Below are 11,906 nucleotides of genomic sequence, written 5' to 3' on the forward strand. Positions count from 1 at the left end.
CAGGGGCACCCCAGGCTGGTGCTGGTGGCCCTGGGGCCCCTGGTCCACATTAGCCAAGTGACCCTCGTTAGCCAAGTGACCCTCGTTAGCCGAGTGACCCTCGTTAGCCAAGTGGGGCTCCAGTGCCAGAGAGGGACCCACTCTGCTCTGCGGGGCTGGCTGGAGCCAGGGGCCGGCAGCGAGCGAGGGCTGCCCGGGAGGGTGAAGGGTACACGGCGCGGGGGGTGCACGGGTGAGGGGTGCACGGATGAGGGGTGCACGGGTGCGTGGGTACACGGGTGCGTGGGTACACGGGTGCCACCTTTCCGTGGGAGCCTGGTGCCACCTGGTGGCCACGCAGCCGTGGCCACCGCCCGGGCGGTTCTCGCCGGTGGGAACGGTGCGGCCGGCTGGGCCGGGGGTGCTGGGGGAGCCGGGGGTGCTCGGGCAGCAACCTGGCCAGCCCCTCAGCTGAGCTTACGTCCCACGCCAGCCAGCGCAAATAAATCAAACTGCACCGGGAGGTGCCTTTGCGCAGCTAGAGACGGCCCCAAAAAGTGCTCCGAGAGCAGAGCCCTGCCTGTGCCTCTGCCGCAAACTCAAGCCAAGCAGAAACCCCGCTCCGACACCCTGCCCAGGGCTTAGGGCAAACTCACAAAGTGTTTAGTAGCCCCCCAGGCCGGGGAGAGGTTGAGGACACAACTGAGCAGAGCTCTGCAGTGGCTTCCCAGCAGTTTTGCTCCTGGGTGTTTCCCAAGCCCCAGCGCGGTCGGGACACGGGCGCTTTCCCTTGCGGTGATCTGCTGCGGGCATCCTACGATCGCCAGCCCTGGGCATGGGCACACGGGCTCGGAGGCGAATCAGCCCCATTGCAGGCTGGGTCATGACAACATCTGTGCAAAGCTTTGATTAAAAACAAGCCAAAACCATCACCCAGGGCTTGGAGAAGAGCAGCAGGAATGGTTTGCAGCCAGGAAGCCCTTCCAACCAGAGAGCTCCAGAGCATCCCACCCTCCCTTTCTGTTTGGGATGGCAAGGTTGACCCCTGGGGGGGGTCTCAGGGCTGCAGGGAAATGGTCTGGGGTGAGGCTGAGAATGAGTGTGCACTCGGGTCACTTCATGCTGTATCACAGCAGCAATGTACGGGGGGCACCCCTGCCTCCTGGCTCAGCCCCTATAGATGGGGCACAGCCCCGGCCCCGAGAGGTGGAGGCGGGGGGGGGAAGAGTGTTGCCCACCCTCTCCTCCAGTGGCTACAGATGGGGACATCCCCAGTCCTCTGCCCTACAGCTGGACTCCAGCCAATGTCTCAGCCCCTATAGCTGGGGAGGAAGGTCCCAGCTCCTTCCCCTATAGTCAAAGAATATCTTATGTCCCAGCCCCGACAGTGGGGGCTCCCAGATCCCTCCTCTATAGCAGAGGCTGGCTGTGTCCCACCCCTTATACTCGCAGGGGGGCTCAGCCCCCTGCCCTATAGCGGGGGCACACCTCTACCCCAGCCCCTATACCCAGGCCTCTCCGGCCCCGCCTGCAGGCGGTGGCCCCGTCCCGTCCCGTCCCCGCCGTCCCGCCCGGGCCGGGCCCTCCCCGGGGGAGGGCGCTCGGAGGCCGCGGTCCCGCCGGCAGCGCCCGCCATGTTTCCCGGCAGCCCGCCCTGTCCGCAGCCCGCCTGAGCCTCCCGGCGGCCGGCTCGGCCCGGCCCGGCGGCCGCCCGCCTCCGCCTTCGGTGAGTGGGGCCCGGCGGGGCCCAGCGGCCCGGCCCGGCCCGGCCCTAACCGCCGCCGCGCAGGCCGCAAAGCCTCGGCCTCGATTTCCACCGCGGGCGGGGAGCGGAGCGCGGAGCCCGGCCGCGGAGGGCGGGGGGAGTGTGGGCGGACACGGGGAGGCTTCCCCACCGGGGCAACGCCGGCCTTCGACCGGGCAGCGGCTAGGGCAGCTCGGCCGGAGGGTGACAAGGTGGGCGGGTGGCCTGTGGCTCTCCCTGGCCAAGCGGCGGGTTACGCGGCTGGCCCCGGCCTGCCCGGGCTGGGGGTGTGGGGCAGAGCAGCGGGAGAGGGAGCGGTTCGGTTTCCCCCGCGGATCATCATTTCAGCTGGTTTTGCGGTAAAGCCGTGTGCCGCTCGGCTCCCAGCGCAGGTCGCCCCGGGGCTGCTGGCTAAGGCTGCTGCTTCATGAGGGAGAGCTGAACTCGTCCAAAGTGGCAGCAGTCATCTCCTCCTCTCTCCAGGCACGCTCAAAATCAGAAGCAATTCCATCCGTGTGTGGCATTGGTTACCATCCAGTTACCTCCGTGGGGATTCAGCCTGCCAGGTCCATTCCCAGCGCGTAGGAGGCTCCCGTGGCTGCTGGTGCCGAAGGAGAGGTCGGCTTGGGCTGGGAAGGACTCCTGGTCTGGTAATGGGAACATTGGTCTGAGCTCTGCAAGGGGAGCCCCAAGTGCAGAGCAGAGATTTGTATCATCCAGCTGAGGACAAGGAAGAATAAACCAGAACTGATCCCCTTCCATCCCACGGGAGTGCTCCTGGGAGGGTAATTATTTCATGTTCCTGTTGTTTTATTCCCTTAGCGGAGCAAGTTTTGTAGGAGCATTAAAGAAAGCAGCAGAGTTAGCTGTGAAGTGGTGGATCTGCTGTGCTGGGAGAAGGGGATCGCTGCTGGGAACTCCTGGTAACGAGAGTCTTTGCGCCCGAGCTGGAGCCACCGGCACGGCTGTGGTCCCGCAAACATCCTGTCCCCTTGTCCTCTGCCAAAGCTGGACCGGTCGCAGCCGCGTTGTTCGCACACACATGAATCGGTGTTTGCTGGTGCTGGGAGTTTCTGCTTACAGTTCTGGTTTAAAGGAGTGCAGCGCAGTCTGGCCGCGTAAATGCTATGCCATGTGTGGCTGGAAGGGGCCAGTTCCTGGGTCTGGAGGCAACTGCACATGATCCAGAGTGAAATTATTAGGATTAATTTTAAAAATAGGTTTCACTGTGTCTGCTGTTTCCCCCAGGAAGGTGTTCCAGAATAGCATCGTACTGCTGGAAAGAAACCTTATTCTTATTTCCAGCCTAACTGTGCTAATGTTCCCCTTATCTGCCAGCATACGTCAGGAAATACACAAGTATGTCAAAACTGAGAGTCAATGGGTTCTTTTTGCATCACTTACATCATCTTCCTCAGAACTAAAAAAGTAAAACAGGCTTAAAATGAAAACAAACGCCACTAAGTGTAAAATGTAACTAATTAGGCGGGATGCCGGCCGTTTGAGTGCCGTTCTTTGTTTCAGTGTTTGCAGGAGTCATTAGTCGCGCCGTGATGGCACTTCTTGTTAGCGTTGGAGGGCGGATCGTTCAGGTCTTACGTGCATGTCTTTCACCAGGAGCTTAGGGAGCCTCGTGCGAGGGAGTACCAGCAGCCGGTTCCTGTTGGCTTTTCAGCCTGGCTCTGGGCAGCCTCCTGGCAGCTGAGCTCTGGATGGCCCAAAGCCCCAGGACCCGGATCCTGTGGCTGCTTACAAGCCCCGAGTATCGCTTGCTCAAGGGACTTGGATTGCGTTGTTGTGCACGTGCAGGGACCGGACTCTCTTGGGATCCTTTGTGCTCCTTCCTGATCAGCTGCAGCGTACAATGAGCGAGCACTCCGGCCCTAACGGCTGTCTCGTTTTTATTCCTGTTTGCAGCTTGGCGCCTTGGAGGAGAGAGGATGGCTCAGGAGACAAACCAAACCCAGGTGCCTCTGCTGTGTACCACAGGCTGTGGGTTTTATGGCAGCCCCCGGACCAACGGGATGTGCTCCGTTTGCTACAAGGAGTTTCTACAGAGACAGCAGAGCAGTGACCGGATAAGCCCCCCAGGTAGAGGATTTTTGTCCGAGAAATCTATTTTATGTGAGTGCCTGGATGCAAACTACGTTAGGGAACTGGAATAGAGCCTGGTACTGGCTGCCAGCAGATTTACTCCCTCCTAGAAAAGTGATGTCTTTCCCTTTTCATGTAGACTCAAGCCTCTAAATCAAAGACCCGAACCTTTGAGCACTTCTGTTCCCCGTAAGGAGTCAGTTGGTTCTTTCCCAGTCCTGGCTGTTTGTGACGCCCCATCCCAGTCAGCACTTTCCACTAAACCGTAAGACTTCACTTGCGCTAACAGTGGCCCAAATTTCTCGCTGTTTCCTGAGTTATGTGCTGACTGCTGGGAACCACGACAGACCCCTCAAATGAAATTTAACTTGGGAACAATTTGACCTTTTCAGTTTGCATAATTTTCTTAGCTTAACAGGGTTGACAATGAAAAGCAACAAAATAAAAGGTTTGTGGCTTGCAGCTAAACACAGCTAAACGTATCACTGAGCTGGGAGGCAGCTAGATGCACAGAAAGAAAGCTCTTTCCATCATTAGCAGGATTTTCTTTTGCTGAGATGCCCCACGTACAGGCTTCGCGATGCTGGTGAGAAATGCCTTCTAGAGATCTTTCGCAGTTTTGTTCCTGAGTGTAATAATGGCTTTGCTTGAATTACCCACCCAAAATATACATTGGGAACACAGCTCTTCCCAAGAAAGGGTTTTTCTGAATTAGATCCTTGGCTGACATAAAGCAACGTGTTTCTGTCAAAGCTAGTTCTTTTCAGCAGATGAGGATCTTGTTCTTTTACCTTGGAGAAGTTGCAAAGTAACGTTGGGTTCGAGGTATGTTGGTGACCACAGCGTTTTCCTTTGTACTGATAGGAGAATATTTATGCTGATGCAGAGTTTGCAGTGCTGAGGAAAAGAAGGGGAATCAAAGAATGATGGAGGTGGCATGGGTGCCTGAAGTCAGATTTTACCAGATGTTACAAAACCACACAGTAATGGAAGGCATTCAGCACATAACTTCTGCAGACAAACCCTCATCCCTCCAAAGGGAGCTTGCAGATCCTGAGGAGCTGAACAGGTCTCCCTAAACAAGGCCTGCAGTTCTCAGGAAGACGAGCAGATAATTTCAGAGGGATGTATATGATACAAGGAGTCGTTCCTGATCTCATGTAAGAATAGCTGCCCTGGGTCATCGTCAGGTCCATCCAGCCCTGAGGTGCTGTCCCCACAGAGACCTGTGCACAGATTTGGAGGGGAGAGTACAAGAATCAGGGATCTAGGCGTGATCCCAACTGGGGGGTGTTCTCCCAGCTCCTGGTAGGGAGCAGGAGGTTAAAGCCTGCTGAAAGTGCTCATCCTGCTTTCTCCTGGGCCGTCAAACACCCGAGGAACTTGCTGACGTTTTTAAGAGTTTACCAAGACTGTGATCTTGTTTTGTAGCACCCAGTGGTCCCAACAGCAGCCCCATGGCTTCAGATTCAATTGCAGGGCAGCGTGCAGAGGGAGACTCCACGCCTGAGGATGCGAAAGCCAGGTAGGGCCATAGTCTATGGGGGAATGGGGGGGGATCTACAGCCATGCTGAAAACCAACCCTGGGACACGAGGTATGCTCTCATCCTTCATACGGACAAGGGGATCTGTAGAATGGACTGGATCAAACACTGTTCATTGTCACCACAGTTTGTCTGGAAGATTGAGATGTCCCTGATAAGGATGACTGATGTCATCAGAGTAGAGCCAGGTACCAGAGGGTTGGTAGAAAATTAAAAGCTGTAGTAAACTACACGGCATCCTGGTTCTCATAGAGCCAGTGCACCTTGTCTGTCACTAGTTGCGTTAAACTCTTGGGTTTCAACTCAGTCCAAAGTGAAAGCACGTGCTGATGATCCAGTCTGGAAGCTGCAGCAGCAGGATTAGGGTCACGTTTGAAAGGAGGGAAGATACTACTGCATTGAGCTCTACCACTGCATCACAGTCCTGACTTGTAACTGTGTCCCTGGACTTCTTTGGATGGGCTGTTGCCTCGGCTTTGAGATATAATTGGGTTGAAAAGGAAACTGAGATCATCACAGATTCATTCCATTTGTGTCTATAAAGAACTTTGATCCCAAATCTCAAGGGGAATTGGCCTGCTGTGCTCCTGAGCTACCTGTGAGTACAATGAAATTCACTTTATGGACTGAAAAACTCTCCCACATAACTGTTCATCAAAAGAAAATACTTCTGTTTGCTCTATGGTTGGTTTGTTTGTTTGTTTGTTGCAAATGCTCCCAGTGCTCAGACTCCTGTGACCCATCAGATGACAGCCATGAGCATATCCAGAGAAGAAAACAGCAGTGAGACAGAAGAATTCATCAAGACAGAAGAAGCCTCATCAGCATCTTCCTCATCAGGTAGACCGATTGGTTTGGCCTTTGCACGAGTCTGAATGACACCGGTCTCGCAAGTCGGTTTGAGCAGCAAATACAGTACTGGCCAGTAACTCCAGGGGACAGTTGTTGCCTCCCGGCAGGAAAGGTACACCAGCAAGAGAGCTAAGGGGAAAACAGTTTGTTTCTGAAACAGGGAGGAGAGAAAATGCTGTGCCTGAGGGCAGGCCGATAGAGATTGCTTTGTGGGCTGAGGGCTGAGTAGCTGCCAGCCCTCGACTGGCTGGCAGGAGGATAATCTTCCATGACGCCTATCCTAGTGAATGGCAGAAAGCCCGGCGCGTCCCACAGCCTGCTGCACGGCTGTCGTTGGCTGCAGTTCCTGCCATCTCTGAGGCAGGAAAGGAGACGGATCCAGTGTAGTCTTGGGAGAGAAGAGACATGTTTGTGACGGTGCCCGAGGGGCAGCTGCTGGCCTGTGTGATGGGATGACACAGGATGTGTGTCCCTCAAAGGGGAGCGTTAACGCTGTCCCTTTGTGTGCAAAGCGGGTACCTTGAAGTGATAGCAGGGGTGTGGTGTCCCAGCAGGGTACAGAGTTAGAGGGTGAGCCGTCGTGTTGCAGTGGAGCTGTAACTGAGTGACACTGCATTGGAGATACCCTCCTTTAGCTCAACTGACACTTTGCTTGCACTCAAAGCTAAAAAAAAACCCCAAAACCCCCAAGAGTTGTTGGTTGCTAAAAACCCCATGAGTGTGCTTTTTGCATTTGGTAATCCGTGGCCTGCAAACCCAGGAGACAATTTACAACAGGCAGGTGAGAGACTATTTGGTGAAAGAGAGGCTTGGAAGAGCCTGCTGCTTTCTTCTGCTTGTGGGATTTTTAGAAATTTGTTTAGGGTCAGACCCACAAAGCTATATCTGCCTCTGACTGTTTGTCTCTTTAGCCTGATTTTCAGAGCAGCATGCACTGCAGGTGTGTATCTACTAGCAGTTGGAGCTCCTCCCTCCTGTTGACTTCTCTAACCTGCTTAGGTACTGTAGGAAATCCTGCTAAGCATCAGTGACCTTTAACAATCTGGCTTTCAGAGCTCAGTTTTCCTTTTGGTAGATTAGAGACAGTGATGAGTATCTGTGTAAAGCATTCTGAGACCTACATACGAGGAACAGTTACATAAGAGTCAGCAAAAATAATTAGTAGTACTTACAAGGGGTTAACTCCCTCCCCCCACAAAGATTAACTCTAGGCTCAGCTGTGCAGCTGTGTTACTGTGTATCAGCTAAGCTGCAGTGACTATCCAGACTCGTGCTTAACCTATGGCAAGCACCAGGGAATTTTACTTAGAATTACCTTTTCTCAGCAGGAGCTAAATGGCGTCACGTTAACTTACGTATGCCTTGGCTAAACCGTAGTATCTCCTTGGTGTTCCTGAGCCTTGGACTTAAGGAATTTGAAACAGAGAGAAAACATGAGACTCTGCGAGGTGGAGATCTCTGTGGAACAAGGCAAATCTCACAGTTTGGGGTATGTCAGCCAGGGCAACATGCACACAGAGGTGTCTGGCACAGACCCAGAATCGGTGGTAGGGCCCCAAGGAGCTCCTTAGTAAAACAAATGTGTTGCTTGGTTTATCAAGAAGGATAGCAAAACTCTTGCCTCTGTTTCAGGTACCCTGCTTGAAATATCCCAGAACACAGCTGAGGGCAAGACAGCTTCAGAAAAACCGAAACAGAAGAAGAATCGTTGCTTCACTTGCCGGAAGAAGATAGGGCTAACTGGTAAGAGCCTGGCTGTGGGGAAAACTTGCCTGTGGCCTAAGTAGTCTGGTTTCGTAGCCGTGCGAACAGATCTCCTTGCGCTGTGATGCTGCCTGGGTTCAGAGGGTCGCTGTGGGTCAGTGGTGGGAAGTACCCCTCCAAAAGGTACTTTACATCTGCAAGATGTGGTGCTGCAGGGGAGGAGGGAGGGGAACTCCGACCTGCGAGCAGTGCTGTCTGAGGCAGTACCCTGGAGAATCTGCTGCTCACTGTTGGGGTCCCTGCTAGACCTTGGACGCAGGATTGCAGAACTGGACGGAGCCGTGCCTCTCGAGTTATTTCTGCCACTTGGCAAAAGCTGCTTGTAGAAGCAAAGGCAGTGCTCACTTGGGATCTAATTCTGCTCCTATTCAAGTCAGCGGTAAAGCTTTCGTAATAGTGACATGAACTGAGCTAGACCCAAATTGAAAATCACGCTCCGGGACTCAGCCCATTTGTTAATGTTGCTTGACTTCTGCCGTTAGCTTCCTGAGAGCAGGATGGCACTCAGTGTTCAGCCTGTAAAGCTGAAGAGAGAGGTGCTTAGATTGCGTCAGGTGACTGGTATCAATGGCAAAACTGCCCCGGGAAAGGCAGTTCATGAAGCAATTAACTTGGCTGTGGTTTGTTAATAAAAACATCATTCCCCTGAATCGACTCTGGCATTTAGTTGTTTCCCTGGAAAAAGTTAACTCTAGAGCCATGCAGGTCTCGCTGTTCTAGTGAAGCGCTCGCCTCTTTAGGGTCCTCGGTGCGTTCAGCCAGGGACTGCACACACACTTCTGTTTTTATCGATGTTAGCTGCTTTGGCAGAATCTGGCCAGGAAGGTTTGCCCAGCACCTGGCACTGTGGAACCCGAGCTTGCCTGGAGATTTGAGGGGGCTGTCGTAGACTAAATGTGCGTTTATAAACCTGGGACTGGGCAGGGTACTCTGTGCCCAGCCTTCAGATCTGCAGGGAGGATTGTTTTCCTGCATGAGTGTTTTCTGAAGAGCTTCAAACTGTGAGAAGTTTCCTCTCCTTTAGGAATCAACTTGCAGAGAACTTCTGTGAATTCAGGGCGTTTAGGATAAAGTAAGTTTTCTCAAACAGGAGCAAACTGGTACCTCATAGCAAGATGTTTAAGGTCTTTACAGCCTGTAGTTGGAAAGACGTGAAAAGAAAGAGCTGATCTGCTGTCCTGCAGCAACCCCCCTTCCTGCTCCATGTCTCAGTTTCCCAGTGTGCTGTGATGACAATAGCTCTTCTGAACAGCATTGTCTCCAAGTGAAGTGACTATATTATGAATTTTGAAGCCTAAATAGCTCAAAAGTGATCCTGATGAGGTGAAGGTTTTGGGGCTCGTTGGCTTACTGCTGGTCAGTCCGGATGCTGCTGTGTGACGCCTGGGGAGCCAGGCTGGCTCGGAGGGCTCGGCTCCAGCTCAGGCTGCCTGCTCGCTGCCTGGGGAGCCTGGTCTGGATCAGCAACCTGGCACTCTGCAGTCTCCGGCGTGTCCCTTGTCCCCAGGGAGTGCGGAGAGCAGCTGCTCCGGGAGCGTTTCCCACTGCTGTGACAGCTGGGGCTGCCCAGAGCACGTGTGCGCTCGTGGGAGCGGCTAAGCCAGAGGAAACCAAAGAGCCACCCATGGTCTTCCCCCACATCGAGAGACCCTTTTGCCTCTCAGGGACAGTGGCCCCTCTCCCTCGTCTGCCCCCCTTTCTGCATTAGGGGAGTTTCCTGGCCTGGCAGGAACGTGCGGGGGCCCTGCTCCCTTCCCGTCCGGCTGGACAGGGACTAACGGATCTTTCTTTTTCTGCTCTTCCTCCTTTCAGGCTTTGACTGCCGCTGCGGGAACCTGTTCTGTGCCGTTCACCGGTACTCCGACATGCATGCCTGCCCCTACGACTACAAGGCAGAAGCTGCTGAGAAGATCCGTAAGGAGAACCCCATTGTTATTGCTGAGAAGATCCAGAAGTTGTGAAAGGGGCTGAGCAGCTGGAACTGCAGCCAGGTCACCTGGTGCTCTTCCCCTTCCTCCCAGCCTTCCTCCTCTTCCTCCCAGCCCCATTGGTGGTGCAATGGGGACTCCAGCAGCACACACGAACCAGCACCCGCACATGCAGACTCCTCACACTTCTTTGGCAGACAGTTGCCGTTCCTTCTCTCCCTTCCTGCCCCTCCGACGGCCACAGCTCAGCTGATCCGTTCTTGACCGTCTTCCCAAAGGAAAAGGGACTTTCCTGCCCCACTGCTGCAGTGCTAAGACCTTTGGACTTGTCTTCTGCCGGGGCGGTTTGCACGACATGGTCAGCTGGGCTCTGCCGGGCAACCTTTCCCTTCAGCCGGCAGCTCCGAGTCCTGCAAACCTCCCGGCACTCGCGGCCGGAGCCCCTGAGCTGCCGCTGGACTTTGTTCCCTCTGCCCCACTGTAAAAGCAGGACCTGGGGAATCCTGGCCGCACGGCTGCCCTCTGCTCTCCAAGAGGTGTTTGGTCTTGGTTGCAGAAGAGGATTCTGTAGTTTTAACACCCCAAATACCCCTCCCCTCCCTTTGAGACGCTGTTGTTGAAGCATGGGGATAGTTAACCAGCAGAGTACTCGCACAGTAAAGTTATTTTGTGGCTTGAAGTGATGTAGACGTGCTCCGGCTGCAGGCCGGGACCTTTAGGAAAGTACGGCTCGCTGCCTCATGCCTCCTGCTGCAGGGAGGGAGCCAGCCTGCCGGGCTTGCTCCATCCGGGGCCGTGGCTGGGCTGAGGGACGCCCTCGCACTGGCCTCCTGTGCTTCACCACCCCGAGTAACCGCTGGCCGCTTCACTAGCGAGGTTTGTTGTAACACAGCGGCACCTGCGCCTCTCCGCTCCCCGCCTTCTGCCTTAAACGATTCTTTCTCGTCAGGGTTGTGCACAAAGCTCAGGTTGCGCAGGGACCCGTCCTGCCCCGTGGGTCTTGCTGGTTGTTGCTGAGAGCCTTTCTGCCCTGTGAGTACCTTGCCTTGGGAAGCCCACCCAGTCACCCTGCTCTCCCACCTCGCTGCTTGTCCCTGTGGGACAAGAGGCAGGGCCAGATCCCCAGGAGAAGCTCCAAAAGCCAGACAGAGGGATCTGGGGCACAAGGAAAGGCACGTGGAGGGCTGCGGGGCGTGTGGAAAGGTGTGAGGGTCCTGGGGTGCCTAGAAACACATGTGAGGGCTTTCAGAAAAGCCCATGGGGTCCTGAGGAGCCACGAGAGGCACGTGGGGGGCTCTAGGCCCACTGAAAGACTTGTAGAGGTCTTGGGGGTGCTGGAAGACTCCAGGAGGGCTCTGGGGTGCAAGAAAAGGCAAAAGGAGAGCTTTGGGGTGCACTGAAAGCACTCAGAGGACTTGAGAACCCTCCAAGGCACCCACAGAGCTCTGGGGCACGCACAGATGTGGAGGGCTCTGGGGTGCAGGGAAAGCCAAATGCCGGGCTCGATAGCACTCAAAAAAAACCCCAACACGTGGAGCCTTTGGAGCTGTTAGAAAGGAAAATGTGGGGCTCAGGTACACAGCACAAGGCAGGCGGAGGCTTCTGGGGCATGTTGAAAGCTGTCTCCGCACCACGCAGGGTCTGCGCCCACCCCAGAGCGGCTCTTCCTCCCTGGGAATGCCGGGAGCAGGGCTGCAGCCACAGGGCTCTTGGCGGTCTCACAAACAGAGAAGCCTGGACGGGTCCCAGGGGAAAAGCAGCAGCCTCTGCCCCAGTTCTGGCCGTCCCACGCTTTGGAAGTGTTTCCCTCAGCATCGGCTCATACAGGGGTGTTGGAGAGCGGAGCCACGGGGGCTGAACCGACAGCCGGGAGCAATCACAGCGGCTCCTTCCAAGCGCTGGTTTCCTCCCAGTTACGGCAATTCTGCCCTGGTGATTGCAAGGGGATTGTTCCAAAGGCTTCATTTTTTCCTGGTGTCAGCCAGAGCAGCGTGTGCCCT

The 11,906-nt window shown here is 55.1% G+C and overlaps 1 protein-coding gene across 3 annotated transcripts; it reads left to right on the top strand.

The window, feature by feature from the left end:
• Positions 1-1,545: 1,545 nt before the first annotated feature.
• Positions 1,546-10,585, top strand: LOC104639788 (AN1-type zinc finger protein 5). Of its 3 annotated transcripts, none has more exons than XM_075776413.1 (7): positions 1,546-1,705; positions 2,207-2,508; positions 3,641-3,814; positions 5,249-5,342; positions 6,084-6,202; positions 7,847-7,957; positions 9,791-10,585. In XM_075776413.1, the coding sequence occupies exons 3-7, from the start codon at positions 3,664-3,666 to the stop codon at positions 9,937-9,939; spliced, it is 624 nt and encodes a 207-aa protein (XP_075632528.1). In that variant the 5' UTR covers positions 1,546-1,705; positions 2,207-2,508; positions 3,641-3,663; the 3' UTR covers positions 9,940-10,585. The 3 variants fall into 3 exon arrangements, with proteins under 3 accessions (XP_075632528.1, XP_075632530.1, XP_075632529.1); XM_075776415.1 differs by having other exon boundaries at positions 1,549-1,705; positions 2,116-2,508; XM_075776414.1 differs by having other exon boundaries at positions 1,561-1,705; positions 2,111-2,508.
• Positions 10,586-11,906: the final 1,321 nt, after the last annotated feature.

Source organism: Balearica regulorum, chromosome 26 (assembly GCF_011004875.1).
Source record: "Balearica regulorum gibbericeps isolate bBalReg1 chromosome 26, bBalReg1.pri, whole genome shotgun sequence".
NCBI lineage: Eukaryota > Metazoa > Chordata > Aves > Gruiformes > Gruidae > Balearica > Balearica regulorum.

Bases quoted from the DNA above. Each gene is read 5' to 3' on its own strand.
- LOC104639788 (XM_075776413.1), top strand. From the start codon at position 3,664: ATGGCTCAGGAGACAAACCAAACCCAGGTGCCTCTGCTGTGTACCACA. The intron at 3,815-5,248 runs GTAGAGGATTTT...CTTGTTTTGTAG, and splicing joins TGACCGGATAAGCCCCCCAG to CACCCAGTGGTCCCAACAGC. The intron at 6,203-7,846 runs GTAGACCGATTG...CCTCTGTTTCAG, and splicing joins ATCAGCATCTTCCTCATCAG to GTACCCTGCTTGAAATATCC.